This window comes from Panthera leo, chromosome B4 (genome assembly GCF_018350215.1).
Source record: "Panthera leo isolate Ple1 chromosome B4, P.leo_Ple1_pat1.1, whole genome shotgun sequence".
In the NCBI taxonomy this organism is placed as follows: domain Eukaryota; kingdom Metazoa; phylum Chordata; class Mammalia; order Carnivora; family Felidae; genus Panthera; species Panthera leo.
The window spans coordinates 75,393,425-75,420,877 of NC_056685.1; the positions used below are offsets into that span (position 1 = coordinate 75,393,425).

At 40.8% G+C, this 27,453-nt stretch overlaps 1 protein-coding gene across 2 annotated transcripts; it reads left to right on the forward strand.

The window, feature by feature from the left end:
* TEX49 (testis expressed 49) lies at positions 1 to 27,403 on the forward strand. Of its 2 annotated transcripts, XM_042946388.1 has the most exons (5): positions 1 to 127; positions 16,532 to 16,609; positions 24,852 to 24,974; positions 26,634 to 26,778; positions 27,221 to 27,403. In XM_042946388.1, exons 1-5 carry the CDS (start codon positions 49 to 51, stop codon positions 27,267 to 27,269), a joined length of 474 nt encoding a protein of 157 aa, XP_042802322.1. In that variant the 5' UTR covers positions 1 to 48; the 3' UTR covers positions 27,270 to 27,403. The 2 variants fall into 2 exon arrangements, with proteins under 2 accessions (XP_042802322.1, XP_042802323.1); XM_042946389.1 differs by lacking the exon at positions 16,532 to 16,609 and having other exon boundaries at positions 3 to 127.
* Positions 27,404 to 27,453: the final 50 nt, after the last annotated feature.

A 27,453-nucleotide genomic window follows, 5' to 3' on the forward strand; every position in this document is an offset into this window, starting at 1 on the left:
CCAGTGCTCCAGCCTGGACATTCCAGAAGAGGACAGGGAGGAGCTAAGATGGCCTTCTTCAACTTATATCTATTGGGATATCAAAATTCCTTTTGGAACAAGAAAAGGGACGCAACTAAAGAAACAAGTAAGGGGAATACAGGGTAGAGGAGAAGAGCTGGTGGTAGATATAGAAGAGCTTCTTCTAAGCCGTTTCTTTTTCTACCTTGAGTTAGAGCTTTATCCCCCACAATTAACAATTACTCTATAGTTAAAATTATGGAGTAGCGAGATTATCCATTCAGCTTCCCTCTTCTGTCATTTAATATCCATGTTGAGACATTCAGTTTGTTCAACAGAATAAATGTATTCTCACTCATTTGTTCATTTAGTTAACATTTACTAAGTACAGTTTTGTGCCAGGCTTTATATTGGTGCCTGGGGTAACAAAGATGGATAGGAGGTCTCTGCCATAAAGTGGCTGCTGGATAAAGATAAATATGCAAACAAAAAATTTGCAATATAGTGTATGAATAAATTAAATATAGAATGCTTTGGAACTACAAAAGAGGAAGTACCTGATACTATTGGATTTGAATGAGCACAAGAGAATCCTTTAGAGAATACTTCACACAGGAAATGCTCCCAGAACTAAGAGTTAAGAGATGATTGGAGGTCACCAAGTAGACAAGAAGGGAATATTGCACAAAGGAACAGAGACTTGAGAGAGAGCCATACTAAGTGAACTCCTTGGGTATAGATAAAGTGTAAAGAAGACAAGTGCTGAGAAGTAAGCCTTCAAAACTTGTCAGGGGCCAGAAAATGGAGGATGCTGTTAGCCATGCTAAGAATTTTAACTTTATAGGGAACCATTGAAGGATTTTTAATAGGCAGTGAGTAAATACCCAATTGTATTATCTTCACAATGCCTAGTAATGCCTAATACATAATACACTATGTATTATGCAAGAATACATAATACAATTAATAAATACTTGTAGGTAAATAAATTAATAAATGATATTTGATCATCTCTAAAACAAGAAGTTAGAGGAGGCTTTGGAGGAAATGTGATAATTGGTTAAGGTCTTAAAAGATGAATTGTTTAAAAGCACAGAAATGGATGGGACAGGGCATTTCAGGAAAAATGGAGAACATATGTGAAGGAAATTAAGTGTAGGCAGGTAGTAAAGCAAAGTTTTATTGGGGTGAAGGGAGGGGGTGGGGTAAGTATAAAGCACAAAGTTAAGGTTGAGAGAGACTAATCCTGTATAGGCCTCTATTGGCACTCTCTTTCCTCTTTCTAATGATATCAGAAAAGCTCTGTTTTTACATACCCACCTTTCAGGTATGGTTTGTACAAAGGGTCCCACTGGTGAACTCTAGAAATTCCTTAATACCCCTACACCACCCCTCCCCCACTGGCCTCCACCCAGCTGTGTCCCAGCATTATGCCATGGGGCCGCCATTGTCTCCAAATAAGGAGCTCCTCACCCTCTCTCAGAGAAACACATTTGGCTTAAGCCATAAATTTTCTTTGTTCCAGGCCAAAAATAGGCCTCTCCTGGCTGCTTCAACCCTGCCTGCCCCTACTAGATGGGACTTCTCACCATTAAGGGAACTAAGCCCCAAGCCTAGGGTTTTTCTACCCAGTTCGCTACCTAAACTCCAGTAAATAAGACCTGGTATCAATCCAAAGAGGCCTGAGTCTCATTTCTGATTAATTTCATCGTAGGCTAGGCAGAAAAAAAAGACTTCACTTTATAAAACTGAAGTCCCCTATGGGGTAATAGAGATGTATTCTGATATCATCTGCTTACCCAATATTTTTCATTCCAGTGGCAGACTATCAGAGGCTGTAGGCTTAGCCAAATTGTTGGCTTAAAATGTAAGGTTAGAAGGAAGACTGGACAGGAGTGCCTGGGTGGCTCAGTTAGTTGAGTATCCAGCTTCATCTCAGGTCATGATCTCATAGTTATGAGTTCGAGCCCCACATCAGGCTTGCTGCTGTCAGCTTAGAGCCTTCTTTGGATCCTCTGTCCCCATCTCTCTGCCCCTCCCCCAATCTCTCTCTCTCTCTCTCTCTCAAAAATAAATATTTAAAAATTTTTTAAAAAAAGTAAGACTGTACATCAGCTTTGTCACCCCTACAAGTTGTTTCCCCCTCCCCCCTCAATTTTACACCCTCATGCATGATTCCATTTAATTCTCTCAACATGCCTGCGAGGTAGGTATTACTATTCTCTTCTTATCAATAAGGAAACAGGCCCAAAGAGGTTATTAACTTATTTACCCAAGATCAGTGATAGAGCCAAAATTTGATTCCAAATTGTCAAACACATATTGCTCATATGTGGATTTTTTTTTACAAATATGCTACAACAAAAGAAAATTACAGAAAATTATACAGGTCTTTTGCTGTGAGCAGGCAACTGTACAAATGATTGATGATCAGCCTTTCTAGGAAAATCTGTTAACTCCTAAACCCTGAGTTTGAATGGCAGGTGGGCTCACTGTTCTCTAACAGGTGGTTCTCAAGATTGCCAGAAGCCTACCATTCACTGGAGCTGAATGTAACTTTTTGCTCAGCTAATGTCCAGAATTGTTGATTTGGGAACTCTTCAATGGAGTCAATGCCTTATAACCTTCTCTCATAGCCCCTGGGCAACTTCCCAAAAAGTTACAGTTCTCCACCCTCAAAGTGGTGTTCTGCAAGCATGGGGAAAAGTAACTGGGTGGGTTCTTTCTCTCTTTTTGTCTCTCTCTCATACGCACAGAGTCATTATTATGTGGTCTCTTATATGCAGATATCAAAACAATAGTTTGATGTTTCCTGTGCTTAAAACTCAAACTTTGCTGGAGTTATTGATGAAACCCAGTGATATAAGTCTATCCACATCCTATTACTCCATAGAAAACTAGGATGTTTCAGTTCTGTGACAAGAATTTAGTGAAGTCACCATTTGGCAAGGTAACTAGTTACCACTGATTCCATCCTTCCAGGAGGCACGTTAAACTAATTGTGGTCCATATAACCCTGGAGTGTGGCTAACCTAATCCATAAACTCCTGACCACCAACTACAGATCCCTGGTATAAACCTGCCAATATATGTCAAGCTAGCAAGCTTAGATCAATTAATAAATACTATATAATACAAGTTGAATATAATTACAGTTGATCTTTGAACAATGTAGGGGTTAGGGCCACTGATCCCCCACATAGTAAAAAATCTGCATTTAACTTTGGACTCCCCCAAAACTTAACTACTAACAGCCTATTGTTGACCAGAAGCTTTACCAAGAACATAAACTGTCCAGTTAACACATATTTTGTAAATTTATTATATACTGTGTTCTTATAGTCAATGTAGGAAAGAGGAAATGTTAAGAAAATCATAAGAGAAAATATATTTGTATATATTTTGTTGTAGTATATTTATGACAAAAAAATCCACATATAAGTGGACCTATGCAGTTTAAGCCTGTGTTGTTCAAGGGTCAGTTGTACAGTAGACTCTTCTGGACAAATAGTTGGTCAAAGATTACATTGTAGATTGGGAAATCAAGAAAAGATACATACCTTATACATTTTAGTTTCACTTAATATGTGTAACTGTAGATTCACCAATTTTTTTGACATGGTGCCAATTCCATTTCTTTGAAATTGTGTCCATTGATGACTGTCATGCCTTTCTTTGCCCCTGCAATGCATCATCTATAATTTTCTTTTTTTTTTTTAACCTTTATTTCTATTTGAGAAAAGAGAGAGATAGAGCATGAGCAGGGGAGGAACAGAGAAAGGGGGAGCCACAGAATCTGAAGCAGGCTCTAGGCTCCGAGCTGTCAGCAGAGAGTCTGATGCAGGGCTTGAACCCACGAACGGTGAGATCATGCATGACCTGAGCCGAAGTTGGACGCTTAACCAACTGAGCCACTCAGGTGCCCCTCATTTGGGTCTTTTTAAAGTGGAGTCAGGCATTTGCAAATTTTATGATTTTTATGATATTCTTCAAACCTTTTAGTTATCTTCCTCATGTGTAATCAGAAATACTTAAAAGTTATCTTTGTAATTCTTTTTCAGAGTAATATTATGGGGCACCTGGGTGGCTCAGTCAGTTGAGCGTCCAACTCTTGATTTTAGCTCAGGTCATGATCCCAGGGTCGTGGATCAAGCCCTGCATCGGATTCCGCACTGAGTGTAAACCTGCTTAAGATTCTTTCTCTCTCCCTCTGCCCCTCTCCCCTGCTTGTGCATGCTCTCTCTCTAAAAATTAAAAACTAAAACAAAAAAGTAATGGTGCTAAAAGTTTACAATGAAAAATAAGAATCCCCTACTCTACCCTCTCACCTCCAGTCTCCAGAGACAAATTTTGAACTCTTCCAGTTGTTTCTTTGGTACTTAACCTTCCTATTTTTAAAGAATATGCTTTTATGGTATGTATTGATTTATCCATTTTTGGCTATGATATATTGCTTTCCTGTTATGATAGTTGAGAATTTAGCTTTCTTATACCATATACCCCGTGCTTCTCTTCTCCCATCCTGGTTTTTCCGGTATAGTTATGTCACAGTTTTAGGTTTGCCGTAGGCAAAATTCTCAGAATGACCCTCAATGAATCTTACCTTTGTATAATCCCCTCCCCTTTGAGTGTGGGTGGAACCTCTGAATATGATGGATAACACTCCATGATTGTTACTTTATATGGAGAAAGGGAGATTATCTGAGTGGGCCTAACCTAATTATACAAGCCCTTTCAAAGCAGAGTGTTTCCTCCAGTTACCAGCAAAAGAGGAATTCAGAGATTAGAAGCACGAGCGGAATTTGACACATCATTGCTGGTTTTGAAAATGGAGGGGGCCACATGCCAAAGAATGTGGGTGGCATTTAGGAGCTGAGAGTGGTCTGGCTGACAGTCAGCAAGGCTGAGCCCTATAACCACAAGAAACTGAATTCTGCCAACAACCTGAATGAGCCTGAAAGTGTATTCTTTTTTGGAGCCTCACATAAGACCCCAGCCCAGCCAACACCTTAATTTTGGCCTGGTGAAACTAAGCAGAGGACCCAGTCAAGCCTGCCCAGACTTCTGACTTCTAGGACTGCAAAGTAATAAATTTCATAATGATGCAATTTGCTGTAGGTCTTTTTTCATTCATTGCAGTAGATACTTCATGAACCTTTTCAATCCGGAAATTTGTGCCCTTCATTTCTTTTAATTTTTTTATTAAAAAATTTTTCTAATGTTTCTTTATAATTGAGAAACAGAGAGAGACAGAGCACAAATAGGGGAGGGGCAGAGAGAAGGGGAGACACAGAATCTGAAGCAGGCTCCAGGCTCTGAGGTGTCAGCACAGAGCCCAACGTGGGGCTCGAACCCACAAACCGCGAGATCATGACCTGAGCCCAAGTCGGATGCTTAACCGACTGAGCCACCCAGGTGCTCCTGTGCCCTTCATTTCTAGGAAACTGTCTTTTATTAATTTATTCTCTGTTTTCTCTCTTCCCTCTTTTTGGAACTTCCATTTGTCAACTATAAATTCTTCTGAGCTGAGGGGCACCTGGGTGCCCCAGTTGGTTGAGTATCTAACTCATGATTTTGGCTCAGGTCATGATCCCAGGGTCATGGGATTGAGCCCCACTTCGGGCTCTGTGCTGAGCCTGGAGCCTGCTTAAGATTCTGCCCCCCCCCCCCCAAAAAGTAAATTTAAAAAATTAAAACAAAAAACCTTCTGAGCTGATTCTCTAACTCACTAATCATTCTCTTTATTTTCTTTGGGTTTTTAAAAATGCATTCCTTGGGAGATTCCCCAACTTTATCTTCCAACTTTCTGTGTTAATTATCTATTCTATGTAACAAAGTATCCTAAAACAGAGGCTTAACAAACATTTATTACCTCACTGTTTCTGTGACTCAGGGATCCAAGGAGCAACTTAGCTAGGTAGTTCTAGCTCAGGGTTTCTCATGTGGTTGAAAACAGGATGTCAGCAGGGGCTGCAGTCATCTGATGGCTATAGGCCTCAGTTCCTCTCTGGCTGTTGACAAGACACCTCAGTTTCTCACCACATGGGCCTCTCCATAAGCTGCTGCAGTGTTCTCACGTGGGAGGTAACTGCAGAGCAGGTGATCCAAGAGAGTAAGGAAGCCACAATGCCTTTTTATGACCTAGTCTCAGAAGTGACTATCACTTCCACCTTATTCTTTTTGTTAGAAGAAAGTCACTAAATGCAGCCCATGCTTAAGGGGAGGGGAAATAAGCTCTACTTCTTGAAGAAATAGTGAAGAAGTTGTGGACATATGTGGAAAACACCACACCTTTGTATCAGAACATTTTATCTTGGTTACTGTATTTAAGTTCCAAGGGCCATTTTTGGTTATCTGGCTTTCCTTGTGCATATCTTTTCTCTTTTCTTCATGGATATTATACTTTATTCGAAATTCTGTTCCCTGCATTAGCTCCATCTCCTCTGAGTTATTTTTCCTATGACCTTTTTTTTCTCATTGATGACTCTTGTCAAACAATTCATGATCCTTGGCTCTCCATTATAATTTAAGAGTGAGGAACTAAAAGCTGACTAAAAGCCTAGGGCGGGAATTGTCTATTGTGGCCTTCACTGTGAGCTTTCTTCTGGATAGCTACAATTTTTCCAGGAAGAATCGTATAATTGTTTCTCTGGGGCTTGGGTATAATGCTAGGACCAGGACAGGAGAAGGGAGTATTGAGAATCACACTTATGAGGATCTGAATTTTCACTTAATCATCAGATTTTTGGTCTTCCACCATATGCCATCCCTCACAGTGAATCCTGGCTAGGAGTGCAGTGCCTCTTAGATTCACTTTCCCCAAAGAAGTCTTTTTTTCCCAATTTATTGAGATGTAATTGACATATAACATTGTGTAAATTTAAGGTGTACAACATGTTGATTTGATTATATATACTGCAAAGTGATTACTACAATAATATTAGCTAACACCTCCATCTCATTACATAATTACCTTTCTTTTTTGTGGTAAGAACGTTTAAGATCTGCTCTCTTAGCACCTTTCAAGCATATAAAACAGTATTATTAACTATAATCACTATGCTGTACATTAGATCCCCAGAACTTATTCATCTTAAAACTGGAAGTTTGTATCTTTCAACCAACATTTCTTTCCCCCACCCCACAGCCCTTGGTAACCACTATTTTACTCTGTTTCTATGAGTTCAGCTTTTTTAGATTCCATGTATGAGATCATAATAGTATTTTTCTTTCTCTGTCCAACTTACCTTAGCATCATGCCCTCAGGATCTATCCGTGTTGTTGTTGCAAATGGCAGGATTTCCTTCTTTCTCATGGCTAAATAATATTCTACCATACACATATATACACACACACCACATCTTCCTTATTCATTCATCCACTGACAGACACTTAGGTATCCACATCTTGGCTACTGTGAATAATGCTGTAATGAAAATGAGAGTGAAGATAACTCTTTGAGATCCTTTTTTCATTTCCTTTGGATATATACCCAGAAGTGAGATTGCTGGGCAGAGAAATCTTCTATCTCCTTGTTGGGCTAAGTGGTTTTTCTGCTTGTGGTGCATGCTCTGTAGACAAAGTTTCAGTTACCACCTTCCTGTTCTCAGACCTATTCTTTACTCCTGCCTTCTGTGGTAGCTGTTACATTATAAAGTTTGAACCTCTCAGATGAAATGACCCAATTCTAGTTCTTTTTTTTTTTTTTTTTAATTTTTAAATGTTTATTTCGAGAGAGAGAACAAGCATGAGCAGGGAAGGGACAGAAAGAGAGAGGGAGAGAGAATCTCAAACAGGCTCCTCACTGCCAGCTCAGAGCTCTATGCAGGGCTCAAACTCACAAACTGAGATCATGACCTGAGCCAAAACCAAGTCAGATGTCCAACCAACTAAGCAACCCAGGCACCCCGGCCCAATTCTAGTTCTATCCTCCACTGTAGAAACTTAAGTTAGAACTGTTCCCATTCTGAAAGGTTAGTTACTACCCCTCTGTCCACTTGCCATTTTCCAAAAGATATTTCCACTGAAATGTATCATCTGCTGTTTTATCCTTACTCTCTCTTTGCCCTTGAAGGTTAATGCCGTTGTTGTTATTTTGATGTCATTTTAGCAAATTTGAGAGAGAAAGGAAATAAACTTATATGGTCAATTATTTTTTAAAAACTTTCTTTGGTGATATAATTTCAAAATGATATAAAAGTTGTAAGTTTAGTACAAATTCCCTATACTGTTTATCCAAGTTAGCCAATTTTATTTGGCCACATTTTCTTTCCCTCTCCCTCTCTTTCTCTGTCTTAGCTAGTTGAGAATAAGTTGCTCATATTATATTCCTTTATCCCCAGACATCTCAGTTTGTATTTTTTTAAATCTTTTTTAATGTTTATTTATTTTTGAGAGAGACAGAGCACAAGTGGGGAAGGGGCAGAGAGAGAGGGAGACACAGAATATGAAGCAGGCTCCAGGCTTCGAGCTGTCAGCACAGAGCCTGATGTGGGCCTTGAACTCACATACAGTGAGATCATGACCTGAACTGAAGTCAGATGCTTAACCGACTGAGCCACCCAGGCGCCCCTCAGTTTGTATTTTATTGTCTTAGATAACAACCCACAATATAGGTTTTAAACTCAGCAAATTTTAACATTGATACAATACTATTATCTAATCTATAGTCTATATTTCAGTTTTTCCAGTTGTCCCATTAATGTCCTTTAGAGAAAAATTTTTCCTTCAGAGATCTGATTAAGGATCAGCATTGCATTTAGTTGGCATACCTCTTTAGTCCCCTTTAGTCTGGAACAATTGCTCAGTTCCTTTGTGTGTCATGACATTGATACTTATTTTTTTTAATAGTACAGATATTTTGTAGAATTGTCCTTAATGTGAGTTTGCTGATGTTTCTCATGATTAGATTGGGTATAAATATTTTTGGCAGGAATAAGCAACAGTATGTCTTCAGTAGGTTACATCAGGAGGTCCCTAATGTCATTTTGCCCTTTATAGGTGATGTTAACTGACCTTTTGATTAAGGTGGTGTTTGCCAGTTTTCTCCACTGTCAAGTTATTATTTTTGTGTTGTAATTTGTCATTATTATTTTTGTTTTATAATTTGTAGTACTTTCCAGGAAGATACTCAAAAAAAATGTAAATACCTTATTCTTTTTTTCTTAAGTTTTTTTTTTTTTTAAACTTTATTTATCTATTTTGAGAGACAGAGAGTGTGAACAGGGGAGGGGTAGAGAGAGAGGGAGAGAAGGAAAATCCCAAGCAGGCTGCATCCACACTGTCAGCACAGAGCCTGACACAAGCCTTGAACCCACAAACCATGAAATCATGACCTGAGCCAAAATAAAGAGTGAGACACTTAATGGACTGAGCCACCCAAACTCCGCATAATACCGTATTCTTCATCAAACTTCCATCCACTAGTTTTAGTATCTATTGGCAGTTCTGAGTGATACTATTTCGTGATAGCTACAAAATGGTAATTTTCTAACTCAAATCTATTTTAACTCAAGGCTTACAGTAATTTGTTAAGTTTTGAGTTTTTCTAAAACATTCAACTTACTTTTTGTATAATTCACTACTCTTTTTTAACACATAATCTATTAGTTTAATATTTTTTAAAACTGTAAAATTGCAGTTACAAAATAACCCAGCATAAATTGTTTGGCGGGGGGGTGGGGGGGGGCGGACCACACTACTGCCTCATGGTAACCAGTAACCATACAGTTTAATTTGTGGGAGCAGAAGTATGCAGATATGCTGAAGAGTAGCTCTCAGCTGCAACTGAAATGTTGCAGGCATCTTTTAATGTTTTTCAGAGGAAATGAAGAACATTAATTTACCTAGCAGTCCTATTCAGTGGATCTTCTACTATTTATAATATTGAGTTATTCACATTTTATGTTCTAAAATACCTCAAGAAAAAAAAATCAAGACATTGAAGGATCTTATGGGATACCTGGATGGCTCAGTCCATTAAGCGTCCAATTCTTGATTTTGGTTCAGGTCAATGATCTCATGGTTGGTGAAATTAAGCCCCACATCAGTCTCTGAGCTGACAGTATGGAGCCTGCTTGGGACTCTCTTCCCCTCTCTTTCTGCCCCTTCCCTTCTCACCCTCCCTCACTCGTGCACTCTCTCTCAAAATAAATAAACATTAAAAAAAAAAGAAGAAAATGTTTATTTATTTTTAAGAGAGAGAGAGCCTGAGTGGGGGAGAGGCAGAGAGGGAGGGAGACAGGATCCAAAGTGGGCTCTGTGCTGAGAGCAGAGAGCCTGTTGAGGGGCTCGAACTCACAAACCATGAGCTCATGACCTGGGCTGAAGTTGGACGCTTAACCAGCTGAGTCACTCAGGTGCCCCAGAAATTAAGGAATCTTAAAGAATTAATTACTAATAGACACTTAGATAACTTTGTCTTGGACCAAATTGGAGATTCCTGAATGTTTGCCAAATTCACTATGTGAGCTGAGCTAGCATGTAGGAGAGGGATAGATTAGAGCTCCCTTTCCAGGTGTAGCTTAGCTTCTTAGAATTCCTTGTGCCAAAGATGATGGTTCCTAGCAAAAACTGACGAAGTACCCTGAAATTCACATAGAAATTCATAGGACTCGGAATAATCAAAGCAACGTTGAAAAATAACATTGTTGGAGAACATACTTCCCAATTTCAAATCTTCTACAAAGCCACACTAATCAAGACAATGTGATACTGCCATAAGGATTGACATATAGATAGATCAATAGAATAGAATTGAGATCTAGAAATAAACCCTTACACTTGTGATCAATAGACTTTCAACAAGAATGCCAAGACAATTTAATAGGAAAAGAATTATTTTTTCAACAAATGATGCAGCAAAAACTGGAAATTCACTTGCAAGAGAATGAAATTGGACTCCACATCACACCATATACAAAAGTTAACTCAAAATGGATCATAGACATAAATATAAGAGGTAAAACTTCAAACTGTTGAAAGAAAAATCTTCATGACCTTAGATTAGGCAGTGGTTTCTAAGATATGATACCAAAAGCATAAGTGACAGAAAGATAGATAAATTGGATTTCATCAAAATGAAAAAAAAATGTTGTACTTCAAAGGATGCCATCAAGAAAGTGAAAAGTTTGTGAGTTTTTTTGGTAAATGTTTGGATTACAAGACAAATATAAAATAAATAAGTATAAACCTATATTAAGTCAATGATCACAAGAGAAAAACTTGCTAAACAGTTGCATGAAAAGTCTGTGAGTGCAATTTTGATAGGAAGTTTTTTCAAAAGTTTAAGTTATAATTCCATTTTTTAAAACACGAAAAGCAATGAAAACTATTCTATCACACTAACACAAAACTGATAAAATAATATAAAGCATACTATAGAATATAGTACAAAAGAGGAACCCATGGACCAATGTAAGTATAAATGGACAAATCCCACTGACAGATCAAATTCAAGAATGTATTAAAGATAGTCATCTACCGCCAAGTAGGGCTTATTCCAGTAATACAATGATGACTTAATATTGAAAAAGATTGATATATCATACCTATGTCAAATTAAAAAGATATGTACAACTATCTCACTAGGAACTAAAAAGGCATTTGATATTTTTTTAAGTTTATTTATTTTGAGAGAGAGAGAGTACTGTGTGTGCATAAGCAGGGGAAAGGCAGAGAGAGGGAGAGAGAGAATCCCAAGCAGGCTCCACACAGTCAGTGCAGAGCCAGACACAGACCTGATCTCACACAGCATGAGATCATGACCTAAGCCAAAATCAAGAGTGGGCCACTTAGCCAACTGAGCCACCCAGGCATGCCAAAGCATTTGATATATTTTTTTAAGATTTTTTTTTTAATGTCTATTTATTTTTGAGAGAGAGGGAGAGAAAGCACAAGCAGGGGAGGGACAGAGGGAGACACAGAATCTGAAGGAAGCTCCAGGGTCTGCACTGTCAGTGCAGAGACTGACACAGGGTCAAACCCGCAAACTGTAAGATCATGACCTGAGCCACCCAGGTGCCCCAGGCATTTGACATTTTTAAATTTTTGCTTAATGTTTACTTTTGAGAGAGAGAGAGAGAGCATGAGCAGGGATGGGCAAAGAGAGGGAGACACAGAATCCAAAGCAGGCTCCAGACTCTGAGCTGTCAACACAGGCCCAATGCAGGGCTTGAATTCACGAGCTATGAGATCATGACCTGAGCTGAAGTCAGACACTCAACGGACTGAACCACCCAAGTGCCCCTTGATATTTTTTAAAAAACTTTTTGTAGGGATGCCTGGGTGGCTCAGTTGGTTAAATGTCCGACTTTGGCTCAGGTCATATGTCACGGTTCCTGAGTTTGAGCCCCACATTGGGCTCTCAACACAGAGCCTGCTTTGGATCCTCTGTCCCCCTTTTCTCTGCACCTTCTCTCTCTCTCTCTTTCTCAAAAATAAACATTGAAAAAACACACTTTGTAAATTAAGAATGAAAGCATAATAAAGACCTCCCACATCACATCATACATAAAAATAAATTCCAGATGGATTAAAGAGCTAAATCTATAAAACAAAAGTATAGAAACATTAGAGGAAATAATATTTTTACAGTCTTAGGATGGTCTTGGAAAACTTTTTTCATAGGACATAAAGCCTAGAAGCCTAAGAAGATTGACAAAAATTTGTACTAAACAAAAAATTGTAAATTGTGTAACAAAAGACATTAAAGTTAAAAAGAAAGATTGAGAGAAAATATTGGCCATACAAAGATGTGTGTATATATGAATATATACATATATACATACATATCCTCATGTGTATAACTCATATACATAATAATATTCAGAATATATAAAAAGCTCCCAAGTAAAGCACCAATCCAGACTCCCCTTCTCATCTAACATCAGATATTTATTTATTGGGAACTGATTGTGCCAAGTACTGTGTTAAACACTGGAAATACAACAGTGACTAATAGACAATAAGTAAATAAACAAGATGTTCACAGATTATAACAAGTGCTAGGGAGGAAATAAGGGGAGGGTAATGCAATAGATCAGAAGTTATAAACTGCTGACTAGAGGCCAGGCTCAGCTTGCATTGTTCTTTTCTTCAAAAATTTTGGACCAACATTTAAAAGTTAGGAGATTAAGGGGTGCCTGGGTGGCTCCCACTTCCATTCAGGTTATGATTTCACAGTTTGTGAGTTCAAACTCCATATTGGTTCTCTGTATTTAGTGCAGAGCCCACTTTGGATCCTCTGTCTCCCTCTCTCTCTGCCCCTCCCCAACTCGAGTGTGCATTCTCTCTCTCTCTCAAAAATAAATAAACATTTAAAAAAATAAATGAAAATAAAATAAAAGATTTTATGTAAAATCCACATTCTTGCCTCTTAAAAAATTAGAACTGGCCACACTGGCCTTAAATTCCCATGTAACCACAAACAGCCAGAGCAAATAGCAGCTGCCTTGTTAGATGGGACAGGTTTCTTACTCAATTTGCTTTACTCATAAACATCTGTCTGGCTCTTACAGGCAACTGAGTTTGCAGATCTCAAAATGGAGAATAAGTTTATTTATTTTGAGAGAGAGAAAAAGCATGAGAAGGGGGCAGAGAAGGGGGGCAGAGAGAGAAAATCCCAAGCAGGTTCTGCACTGTCAACGTGGAGCCCAATGTGGGGCTCGACCTCACATACTGTGAGATCATGACCTGAGCTGAAGTAGGATGCTCAGCCGACTGAGCCACCCAGGTGCCCCTTTTATTTTTAAAGTTTATTTATTGGAGAGGCCCACTTTATTAAACAAAGTAATCCAGGAGGTAATGTCTGAGCAACACCCTGAAGAATCAGAACAACCCAGCCTTGCTTTATCTTCATAGAAAATTTTAAAATCTAGAAGCAATTCAAGGCCAAAACTATAGCAAAGCACCTGCACCCACTTTGATCACAGACTGCTCTCACTGCATCCCAGCCAGAAGCCTGTAACCCATCTCCCACTTCTGACAAGCCGTTTTAATAAATCATGCACATCCTGAAATATCTATGCACTCTGCCCATCATTCATGACCTCATAATAAAAAGAAACTTAGAACAATATTTCTGGCACTACTACCCTTTCCACAATGACATTCAGGCAACGTGGTTGAAGCCAGGCTTCAACCATGTCATTCAGATTTCTACCTAAAATTCCATTTAGTAGAAAATACGTTCTATTTCTAGTATTTCCTTGAAGCCTTTTGAGCTGTCTCAGAGCTGAAGTGTGGGCCCATGTGGCCAAGGTCTGGGGCACACTAGGCTGACTAGGAGCTTAGTATAAGGCTGTGAAACTCCAGGAAGTTGGAGTGTTGAGCTCCAGGGAAACCTATCAGGACAAAGGTTCATGTATTTGGCTCTCCTCCAGGACATTTAGTCTTTCTAGAATGATTAGTACTGTAACCGCAAACCTCAGATGGGCACTCAGGACTGCCTGACAATCCTATTATATTTCTCTAGTCACTCCCCTACTCCTCAAGGCAATTATTTCACATCTCTTCCTCCTCAAGTCTTTAAAACCCCTCTCCCATCCTCATTCTGAGCTGATAACGTCTTTGCTCCTTGTTTCACTAAGAAAATAGAAGCAATCAGAAGAGACTTTCCATCATCACATCTAACATTCCACTGCATCTGTAACTTCCCTCTAGCACAGTGAGTGAAATGACTCCATTTGTGCACTGGATCTCATCCCCTCTCACCTACTCAAGGATTTTGCTCCTGAAATTATCTCCCTCTCCTTCAGTTTTCCTCCTCCTAAATAAATCATTTCCATAAGTATCCAAATATTCTGCAACCTTTTGCAGGGGGGTGGGGGGGAAGGAAGGAAAGACCCTCCCTTGACCCTGAAAATATTATTCCCATTTCTTTCTCCACCATTCTCTCCTCCTTCCCACCCCTGATTATACCACAACTCCTAGAAAGAGTAGTTTGTACTCATCAGCTAGAGAAAAACAACCATGCTGATAGGCCTCACTTTAAATTCATAATCACTAAACTCAAGTGGGCCTTTATGGCTGCCCAGAAGTCAGACTACATTTCCTTGTTCCATGTACTGTCTCCTGGAGGCCTCTTCATACCTTCTCTTTCCTCAGACTTCCAACACTTCCTCCTCTAGCTTCACTTTCAGATAATGACTTGTTTTCTATTTCACAGTTTTCATTGCGAAAACAGAAGCAAGTAGATTATTTCTTACAACCTCACACAAACCACATCTATCCATCTACATGCTTCTGTGTCCATATTTGTCTTGTAATGAATGAACGGTCCACACACCTATTAAGACCAACCCCTCCACTTGTGCATCAGAGCCCATCTTTTTGCCTGTTCAAGGACACTACTCCAATACTATTTGCACTCGATTGCATCAATTTTTCTGTCCCTGGTCATTCCTATCTGCATACATGCATGCTACAATTTCTTCCATCTTAAAGCCCTATATTTCCTATTTCCCTGCTCCCTATACAGAAAAATTCCTCAAGAGAGTTGTCTGGTCTTGCTGACTCCATTTCTTCTCCTTCCATTCTCTTTTTTATTTTTTCTAATTTTTTTAATGTTTGTTTATTTTTGAGACAGAGAAAGAGAGCTCAAGCAGAGGAGGGGCAGAGAGAGAGAGGGAGACACAGAATCTGAAGCATGCGCAGTTTCCAAGCTATCAGCACAGAGCCCGATGCGGGGCTCAACCCCCGAACCATGAGATCATGACCTGAGCTGAAGTCCAATGCTTAACCTACTGAGCCACTCAGACGCCCCTCCATTCTCTTGAACTCATGCCAGTCAGGCTCTTGCCCCAATCATTCCACTGAAACTGCTTGTATCTAGTCACCAATGTTCATATCCACTTACCATGTTGCTGTTCTCTTAGCTCTCGTCTTGTTTAACACATCAACAGAAGAGTGCAAGAGGGCTCAGATCATTCTGACTCCTGGTACTACTGAGGCTGCTTGCAGTATATGGTCCGCTGGGAGAGGTTTGAGCCTGTAGACCACCATAATGGGGAACTTGCCCCATTTGTTTCTATTATTCAAAAACTGGTTTGGGGAATTAACAAGGAAGGGGAAGGAAGAGTATGGATAAGACACAACATTGTATTTGGCTGTTAGCAAGCCTACATCTACCTTGCTTGCCTCAGTCTTCCTAATCCCGACTGATATGTCCATTAATTCAAGAATCCACAGTTCCTGACTCTGCTCCCCCTTAGTTCCACAATCCAAACAATCTTGCAGGACAGATTTGTAATCCTCACTTGTCTTTAGAATGATTATCTAGCTGATTTCACCATGTCAACACATTCACTCAAGTGGCTTGACCCTTTTCTGTTCACCTGCACTAGCACTTGAGCCTGTTCTCCATGCTCAAATTAACCACACTCTTAACCTTGCCTATCACCTAGGGCTTTAACAGCAACCATAAAAATGAACCTATTAATATTAAAACTTCTAATACTCTTATTATAAGGATATTTTTAAGTCATTCACAATTTTTCTTTAAAGAAAGATAGGGTTTTTTTTTCTCCTGTAGGTGTGACTGTATTAACATTCTACTCAAAAGGGCCCACTCAAGCTTTCCTTATTATAGTCATAATGGAAACTCATAGAGGTGAGTCAACACATGTAACCAAATATTCTGTGAGTCTCTGCCTCCTTCCTTTCTTTTCCTCTTGATAAAGAACTAAAATAGAAAAACCAAAGGGATGTGGGGAGCATACTTAGGTCTATCTTTGACTTCATAACTCAGTTTTATCAGGTATCCAGGGTTGTTCATGTTCAGGGGGCTAACTCACACTAAGCAAATTCAGAGTGCCTCAGTTTCCTTGCCTGTAAATGGAGATAATAATGCCTTATAGATCTGTTGTGCAGATTAAATGAAATGAAATAATGTATGTAATACACATAAGACCTAGCACACAAAACTGTACAATAGGTGACTGGAGGAAAAGTTAGAAACCGTAATATATGTTAGTATATATATGTGGAATACATACTTTTCCTATGACCGAAATATCTTTGTTTACTTCTTGAGACATACTTGCCAGGATAGGGTATCTGGAAAGCAATATTTTTAACTATTAAGTTTCCTTGAGAAGCAAAAACTACTGGCTGGCTTCAAAGGATTTTTCCTCCAGTTACAGCTATCCGCACAAGAGCACCCCTCACCAGTGACCAGAACTCACATGTCCACCAATCAGTAGATTCCTGCCCTCCCAGATTCATTCTTCCTGATCCTAATACTGGTGGCCCCTGCAGTTTCGGTCCAGCTTCCAGAATTTGTTCACCTTATGTGCTGGTCTCTTGGAATGCCTAAGTTTTCCCTTCTCTGTTCTCCCCTCCCTGGGGAGCATGACCCTATATCTGCCCTTTGCTTTGCAGACTCTGTCTCACCACCTACTTTGAACTCTGCTCTCCTGTCTAAGCTTCATACCTGAGGAGTCCTCTTAGTCCAGAGTTTCATTGTCTTGAATTCAGACGAATTAACTTTTATTTGGCCCTTTGATGAGGCAACTCCGTTGTCCTGTTGCATGAAAACCCAGTGTCAGTCTAAACCTCATCATAACACAAATCTACACTCAGGACATTTCCCACTGATAGGAGTCTCAGAGGCAAGTTGATGGGAGTGGTGGTAGGAAGAGATTATTGTTGTTTTTGTCTTGAGACAAATGACAGTTCCCTGCCAGACTTTAGCAACTGCCCTCTAGCCAGACACAGTGACTACAAGCTCCACACATCTTCCTCCACTGCTGCTTTTATCATTCCTCTTCCCAGAGGAATTCACTGAGTACTCAGAGCTGCTCTCCCAATTCTTTTTTTTTTTTTTTAATGTTTATTTTTGGGAGACAGAGAAAGAACTTGAGTGGGGGAGGGGCGGAGAGAGAGGGAGACAATTCGAAGCAGGCTCCGTGCTGTCAGTACAAAGCCCAATGTGGGGCTCGAACCCATGAACTGAGAGATCATGACCTGAGCCAAAATCAAGAGTCAGACACTTAACCAACTGAGCCACCTGGGCTCCCGTCTAAATAATCTCTTCAAAGAAAGAGTAAGCCTCAAATGCATGGTAAAAGCTGAGCACTTCTCACTTGCATTCTCATTTTCTGGATCCTGTCAGAGGATATTAGATGATTTTCCCCACCCTGGCTGGAATGTTCTTGATCAGTCTTCTAGGTCTTCTGATCTTTCCCAACTGCCTGTTTGGTGACCCACCTGTTGGGAGACAGCTGGGGATGCCATTCTTAGATTCCAGCAGAGGGCACTGTAGTTCTGGCTTTTCAAATGGGAGTTTGAATGGCACAATTCAACCAAGAATGAATTGCCCAAAGCCTCTATAAACCCCTCTGCCTTTCGAAATGTATAAATTTACTGAAGTTAGAGAAATGTTGCTTGGAGGCACATGGGTGGCTCAGTCAGTTAAGTGTCTGACTCTTGATTTCACCTCAGGTCATCATCTCACAGTTGTGAGAGCGAGCCCCGTGTCAGGCTCCGCACGGGGCCTGGGTGTGGAGCCTGCTTAAGATTTTCTTTCCCTCTCCCTCTGCTCCTCCCCTGCCCCCAACCTCCCCACCATGTGTGCACTGTCTCTGAAAAAGATTTTTAAAAATAATAAAAAGGAAACGTATCTTGGAAACAACCCATACATCTTGTAGCTGCTATAGACCATCATCCCCTATCTACCTGAAACTAGAGAAGATACTCAGGCTACTCATAACTACAATCTGCCAAAGCCTAAGAAGGAGGCACCTCCAAGGTGGGTGACTATGTCTGTATAGCAGCAGATAGGCCACTTTTTCTATGGGACCGCAGCCTTTCCCCACTGGTTTTCTGCACTGGCACTGGTCCAGTCTACTGCAGAGTGGCCAACCAGGTTCAATCCTCTGCTTCCCCAATGCCGGTCATAGGAAATGATACTCCACATTTCAGTGGAGCTCAAGGAGGCAGGGATCTGCCTTTATTTTATTTTATTTTTTTTTTATTTTTTTTAATGTTTTTATTTATTTTTGAGACAGAGAGAGACAGAGCATGAACGGGGAGGGTCAGAGAGAGAGGGAGACACAGAATCTGAAACAGGCTCCAGGCCCTGAGCTGTCAGCCCAGAGCCCGATGCGGGGCTCAAACTCACAGACCGCGAGATCATGACCTGAGCCGAAGTCGGACGCTCAACCGACTGAGCCACCCAGGCGCCCCTGGGGATCTGCCTTTAGAATGAAATAATGAGATCATGTGCCACACCCAACTCAACACTGGTGAGCAGATACCTTTGACAGGACCCCCACTGAGCTGTACACAAGGGATCCCAACAAGAGGCCAGTTTTATCAGTTTGTGTTTTCCCTTAGTCCTTTGTTTTGCCTGGAAGCCCTGAATAGATGATTTCAAGAACAGGTTAGTGTGGTGGTTAACAGCCTGGGCTCTGGATCCAAAATACTGAGTTATATTCATGTCTCTGCCATATGCTAATTTAGTGAACTTGGGCAAATTAGTAAACTTCTCCGGGACTCTTTTCCCCCATTTGTAAAATAAGATAATAATAGTACCTACCTCTTATAGTTGTGCCGAGCACATTTGTTATTCATTTGGTTTATTGTTATCATCTCTAGAAGATCCATGTAGTCCCTTTTATATCAGCAGTCTGCAGCCAGCAGTAGGTCTGTTATCCCATACCCCATCTACTTCCCCTGTGTTCAGAATCCTGAACAAATGCACGACTTTGAGGAAGATATTTTTTGGACATGGAGGCAAAGGAACTGCCCCCATATGTAAAATGTGCCCGGTTCCCTGGTCTTATGCTCCTGTCTACTTCCTCCCAATGCACTGACGATGTTCTTGTGTCAATGAAGACAATAAATCAAGATGGTCTTCCAAACACTTCAAACTGCCTTCAGCCAATTTCAGTCTATGTTATTGCTCCAGCCAACTTCAAGGTATTAATGCCCAGAATCTGATAGGAAATCCTAGATAGGAGTCATTTTTTATGTAAAATACCACAACATTTTCTCTCAAACTGATCTGTGAATTTCTAGTCAGGGTGCTGTTACTGTGCTTACAGCAATACCAACTTGCAAGTAATGTGTGTTAGATATTATCACCACTATGTACTAAGCATCTGGAATGGTCAAGCAAGTATCCTAATCTACAAGTCAGAATTCTAGCAGCCATTGAGGTAGACCCATTCTAAAAATTCTTCAACCTGAAAACATTGTGACCAGTCACTCCTAGTTCCAACTAACCGGGGGCAATAGGCAAAGTAGTGGATAACAGTGGCCCTATGCAGCCTGTAGTATTGAGAAACCTGCAACAATAATTTGGGTAAGTGGAGGATCCATCCAAGTACCTTTGCACCACCCCAATGTCCTTCATGATACATTCAAAGTATAAGATGTGGTCTTATGGAAACTCCCAATTTATGGCCCAGTTCTAGAAGAAACCATCAGGGCCTTTTGTACCACCAAAAACTATATGGAGCGTAGTATTAACTGGGGGGATGAAGAACCTCTGTTACACTACCAACAAAATGATGGGTTCATCTACTCTGCCACAGTATAGTTTGCTTATAAGAACTCATTGCCTCCCTCTACCTCAACATGCCCATTCACAGTAGCTGTGGCATGATTTTTACCTACAGCTCACCACCCTTCAGCCCAGGTGGCTTCCAAAAGTTGGCAGCTGGGGGAAATTATGGGTTACCAAAAATATCTTCCAGTTTGCCAAAAACCCCATCCAAAGAGTATGCCAGCTGGTGCTTGATTCAGGAGGAAGGCATCCAAATGAGAGATACTGTCCAGCACACCTCCAAACACACAGTAACCACTTATATGGAAAGCTGGGAGCCTGCTACTTGAAAACTGAGATTAAATAGAGAACATGACCTGGCTGTACCCTTAAGGACAATCAGTAAGAGACCTCAGGACCAGATAAAGAGCTCCTACCATTACCTGCACCCAGACCAATAATTACTCTCAGTCAAGGTCCCTTTGCCCACTAGGAATATGGTCTTGCTCTTTCTCCTCAGTCCACATGTACTTGGCCACAGACATTCTGCCACCCCCACCTTGCCCAAAGTCAAATGACACTATTTCCAGGAACTGGCCCCTTATTGTGGTAATCTGTGATGAAGTACAAATCAGCCCCCAGGCTCAATTCAGGCTTGGAATTCAGAACTCAATATTCTGTCACCTGTCCAAATCCTCAATTGGCAAAGAGGGGATTCAAACAGTGCATCACTCTGGTGGTATGAGAGAGAATGTGAAAGAAGATTTCCACCAGAGAGCAAAAGTTGAGGAGGAAGGACAGAAACGAATGAATGGGGTCAAGCCAGAATGAAGGGGAAAGCAGGAGCCAGGGAAAAACTCCAGAAGACAGGTAGCATCCCCACTCTGTACCAGAGGTGAGTCAGCGATCACAACAATTTCTGGAGAGAATGGCTTCCAGTTCCTGACAAGCTCAGGAGTCTGAGATGCAAGCCAAATCTAGCCTATTTAAGCAGAACATGAATTTATTAAAAAAAATATTGGTGGGATAATATCAAAAAGCTTCTGCACAGCAAAGGAAACAATCAACAAAACGAAAAGGCAGCCCACAGAATGAGAGGAGACCATTGTAAACTGTATATTTGATAAAGGATTAATATTCAAAGTAAATTCCTGTAACTCAATAGAAAAAAAAATCTGATTAAAAAACTGACATAAGATTGGAGTAGACATTTATCCAAAGAAGACACATGTATAGCCAACAGGTATATGAAAAGATACTCAACATCACTAATCTTTAGAGAATTGCAAATTAAAATTACAATGAGGGGTGCATAGTGGCTCAGTCGGTTTAAGTGTCTGACTTTGGCTCAGGTCATGATCTCGTGGTTTGTGGGTTTAAACCCCACATCAGGCTCTGTGCTGACAGCTCAGAGCCTGGAGCCTGCTTTGGATTTTGTGTCTCCTCTCTCTGCCCCTCCCTGTTCTCTCTCCTCTCTCTCTCAAAAATAAATAAACATTTTAAAAAATTACAATGATATATCACCTCACACCTGTAAAAGTGGCTGTTATTTCAAAAGGGGGGCGGGTGGTGCCTGGGTGGCTCAGTTGGTTAAGCATCTGACTCTTGATTTTGATTTGTGAGTTCTAGCCCCACACCGGGCTCCATGCTGACAATGTGGATCCTGCTTGGGATTCTCTCTCCCCCTCTCTCTGCGCCTTCCCTGCTCTCTCTCTCTAAATAAGTAAACTTTTAAAAAGAAATAACATGTTGGTGAGGATGTGGAGAAAAGGGGGGGAACCTTTGTATACTGTTCATGGGAATGTAAATTGGTGCAGTGCGTGGAAAACAGTACAGAGGTTCCTTAAAAAAGTAAAAGTAAATCCTATTTCTGGGTATATACCCAAAGGAATTGAAATTATGGTCTCAAAGAGATATCTGCACTTTGATGTTCATTACAGCATCATTCACAATAACCAAGACATGGAAGCAACATAAATGTCCATCAATACACAAATGGATAAAGAAAATATGATCACACACACACACACACACACACACACACACGGGCGCACGAATATTATTCAGCCTTTAAAAGGAAGGAAGTCCTGCCATTTGCAACAACATGGGTGAACCTGGAAGACATGCTAGGTGAAATAAGCCAACAAGGGACAAATACTATATGATATCACTTACGTGAAAAATCCAAAATAATCAAACTTACAGATGCAGAGACTAGAATGGTGGTTGCCAGAGGCTGGGGGTAGGGATAAGTGGAGGGGTAGTAGTCAAAGGGTGCAAAGTCTCAGTTATATAAGTCCTAAGGGCACCTGGGTGGCTCAGTCAGTTGAGTATCCAACTCATGATTTCGGCTCAGGTCATGATCTCGATGGTGAGATCGGGCTCAGCACTGAGTGTAGAACCTGCTTGGGATGTTTTCTCTCTCACACATACACAAAATAAATAAACATTAAAAAAAAAGATGTTATTTAAAAAAGGTAAGTCCTAGAGATCTGTACAGATAGAACCTACAGTTAATACTGTATTATATACTAAAATTTTCCTAAAAGCATAGATCTCCTGTTAAATGTTCTTATCACAAAATAAATTACAATAAAGAGGGCAGGAGGGAATTTTTGGAGGGGATGGATAAGGTTTACGGCATAGATTGCAGCGATGGTTTCACAGGTGTCTACTTACCTCCAAACTCATTCAGTTATACATATTAAATATATACAACTACTTTTACATCAATTTTACAATAAAGTAATTTCTTTAAAAAGAATATCGGTAAGTGCATAGAGCTGTAAAAGGAACAGAGAACCAGGTTTGGTGGCTAATAACCAGAAAGAATGTTCAGAATCATGCTGCAGACCTGGCTGGCATAGACACTGCTGCATTCAGTACTGTAGCAGACACCGCAGACATCAAGGACACTGGGCTCTGGATGCTGCTGCTAGAAAGAAGAGGTAGCTTCGCTGCTGCAACTTCCCATTAGTAGAAAAAGACTTTACACAGCCCCTGCTTCTTTGCAGCCTCATCTTTGATTCCGAATCTGAGGCAGATGTGTTTGGCCTAGCTAAAACTCTTTGCCTATGCCCTAGCTGCAAGAGAGGCTGCACCTTAGTCCATCTGGGCTGCTATCACAGAACGCCATAGACTGGGTAGCTTATCAATAACAGAAATGTATTTCTCACAGTTTTGGAGGCTGGAAGTGCAAGAGCACTGTGCCAGCCTGGTCAGGAAGAGGGCCTTCTTTCAGGTTGCAGCCTTCTCATTGTGCCCTCATGTGGTGGAAGGGGAGACCTCTCTGAGGTCTTTTTTAGAAGGGCACCAATTCCATTCTTAAGGGCTCTACCCTTATGACCTAATCACCTCCTAAAGACCCCACTTACAAATACTATCACCTTGGGAATTAGGTTTTTGATATAGGAGTTTAGGGGAGACACAAACATTTAGACCTGGGTAAGGAAGTTCTGGTCTTTTCAGCCTCCATAGTGCGATTCCAGTTTTGCCTCAGAGAGGATTCCTAACCCCCCATAAGAATGCTAGGTCTATACTGCCCTACTCTAGGGGCGTCTCGGTGGCTCAGTCACTTGGGTGTCTAACTTCGGCTCAGGTCATGATCTTGCAGTCCGTCTGTTCAAGCCCTGCGTCTGTCTCTGTGCTGACAGCTCAGAGCCTGGAGCCTGCTTCAGATTCTGTCTCCTGCTCTCTGTCCCTCCCCGCTCGCACTGTCTCTCTCAAAAATAAAATAAAAACATAAAATATATACTGCCCTACTCTACCATACCTTACCTTACCCTACCCTACTCTCTACCACTTTTCTAGCCCCTTCCCTGCCCCTCTCCATTTTGCCAAGCACAAATCAGGCTCTAAATCAATAGCAAGCTGAAACCTCTCTCATACTTCTATCTTCTACACACTTGCTATCCTGCTGCCTGGAATGCTCTTCTTGATACCACTATGTCCCATGGACTCCTTCTTATCCTCCAAGACTTAGCTCAAACATAACTTTCCCTATTAGACCAGTTAAAGCTCTTCAAATATGCCAATCCCAGGAAATAGGTGTCCATCCAGATAAGGGGCCTTTTTCACCTGCACTAACCCTAAGGGTCTGTCAATATCCTGATTCCAGCAGGAAGCCATTCAAAACCCAGGAGTTGAAGAGAAGCAAGAGAAGGGTGAGGGATGTCTTGTGATCGGTTCCCTCTCCCTCCCTTCTGACACAGGCATTGTGAATTGACTTCTGAGATCTGAGATCAGATTTGACTGGCTAGGAGAGACCCCTGCCATGTGCCTGGTTGGTATGGAGACCAGAGACTCAGAAAACCAAAGAGCCCCACTTTGTAAGTATTTATAACAAGTCTGCTTCTTGTTTCAGACCAGAAGGAACCAGTGCCCACTAGGCTTCCCCGTATTATCTCAGAAGATGGGAATTATTCCGTACACCAGAATAGCCACACAAGGTATCATGAAGCTATAAAGAAGGTGTTGTTAAAGACATGTAAGTATCTTGGAGTGGGCACTATGCTAGGGGCAGAACAGATATGCCTGAGTTCATAAAGAATGGCTGGGCTGTGGTGGGGCATGATTTTAGGGCAAGGGGAAAAAAAAATAGCCAAGAAGGGGGGCTGAGAAAAGGAGGGAGAAAGTAGACTTGAATGGGGTAAGCAAGATAAAACAAAAATTGAATCAGACTGGAAGCTGAAGCCCCATATTTGAGTCCTAGTTTTAAGTGTCTCACCTTGGGTAGTCACTTACGCTTGCTCATTTGTTAAGGAAAAAAAGGGGGAAAAAAATGCCTGCTCTACCGAACTTATGGAACTGTGAGGATCACAACAAAATGAGATAAGACAGTACTTTTTATATTATATGCTATGCCTGTGAGTAGTGGTAGACCAAGCACTAGCTTTGGAATTTGAATGGAGTTTAAACTCCAAACAGGTTGTGTGACCTTGGGCAAGTTCCTTTAACCACTTAACCTCACTGAACCATGTGAAAATGGGAATCATACTCTAGCATTGTTATAAAAGTTAGAGAAAATGTACATTTAAAAAAGATTCTAGGACAAACTACTGATACATGTGAGAACTAGGAATCTTCAAAGAGTTATGCCATGTAAAGAAAGCCAGTCCCCCCAATGTCATTTATATAACATTCTTCACATGACAAAATTATAGAAATGAAGAACACATTATTGATTGCCAATGAAGGGGTGGGAGAACATGACTATAAAAGGCCAATTACCTTTCCCATTGGGAGAAACTGAGTAAAGGGTACACAGGATCTTATGTTATCATTTCTTACAACTATATATGAATCCATAGTTATCTAAAAATTAAAGTTTAACTCAGAAAACTAAGATACTTTCAGAAATTTAAAGAGACATATGTGTGAAGAGGAGTATCTAAGAGTTATTCCTAATAGCAAATTCTTTTTAAGAGCTTACTAGTAATCAAGAGGAAAACAACTAAGTAAAACATGTAACATCTACTCAAATGGTATATTAGGGATTTTTTTTTTAAATAATGATTATAAAGACTATATAGCCAGGATATTAGGCTATAATTAAGCTTAAAGAATATACAAATTTTATACAGTGGTATAATTAGATTTATCCAAGTAAAGAATAAAAATACAAAAAAACCTAGGAAAGTCTGATACACTATTCAAAATCTTAAGAACACCTAATACATTTAGAACATAATAGACACTTGATAAGTGACTCTATTAGCAGTACCTAAGTATGAGGTACTCATTGCTGAGTTTCAGAGAATTACCTGGAATGAGAAAAGGAAGCAATTTTTTTCAGAGAGGAGGGAAGGGAATGAGAATGATTAAGCCTGAGAGCAAGGGGGAAGAGCCAGTAGACCCATCTTGCACATTTCCCTAAGGGGTTGGCCACTTGTTTTTCCACCATCTTAGCACTTGGGAAAGCTCTCTTGGAGATGGGCTTAGTAACAGCAGGAAGAACCAAGACTGATTCAACTGACCATGAAGGGTATTAGATGCTGGAATCCGGAAATGAAGATGGGTGTGGTGACCAGATTCCCAGGACTTCTTCAGCACCTGGTCAGGCCCAGTTGCTAGGCTGGGCTTATACTGCCATGGGGGAGCAAAGAACTTGAAAAAATTGGATAACTTGCCCTTCCCCAACATTCAGTCCCCAATCAGGTCTTCAGAGTCCCCTTGACTGATGCTCAGAACTTCAGCTTCTGGCGGTCCCATGATCCAGGAGTGCGCCCAGAAGAAACCATGCCATGGATCCGGAGCCCCCGCCACTGCCTCGTTAAAAGCCCAATGACCAGGTTGGGCTGGGATGGGTAAGGGTGGGGAGGCAAAGGGAAGTACTCCATCCTTAGAGACTGCTTCACTCTACTAAAGAGTTAGGGAATAGAAGACAAAGTTTGGATCTTACCAGGAAAAGCTGGCCCCAGAATCTGGGCAGTGGTGGCATTCAAAGAAGTTAAAGATCTGTTTATGTCTGTGTATTTCATCTTGTGGATAGGACTTCTGGAGCAAGCACAAGACAAGTATCTATAGCTCTCCTGTGAGGTCCAGGGATGTTTCCACTCCCTTCATTGCTGTCTCCCACCCTCCAACCACCATTCATAGGCAGCAGCCCTACTTCCTCATTACTGCCCCTGCCCTTTCTGCCCTAAGCCAGTCTTGGGAGCTATGTTTAAGGACACAACCACACACACACCAGCCTGGCCTGGCTGAATCTGAGACCCTCTCTTTCTTTTCCAGGTTTATGGATCACTCTGTTCTGAGTGACAGAAACTTCAGTCTGTATTGAACAGGATATATTTGCACGATGGACTGTGGAAGCAGGGCAAAGAAGGAGAAAACGGAGAAGGTGTCCTGGTTCCACTGAGGGACTAATGGGAGGAGGGGACCTCAAGAACAGAGTAAACATTGGATTAGAAATCATTTGTGTGCACTGGCAGTGAGGGGGAGGGAAATTATTCCAATGCCCAAAT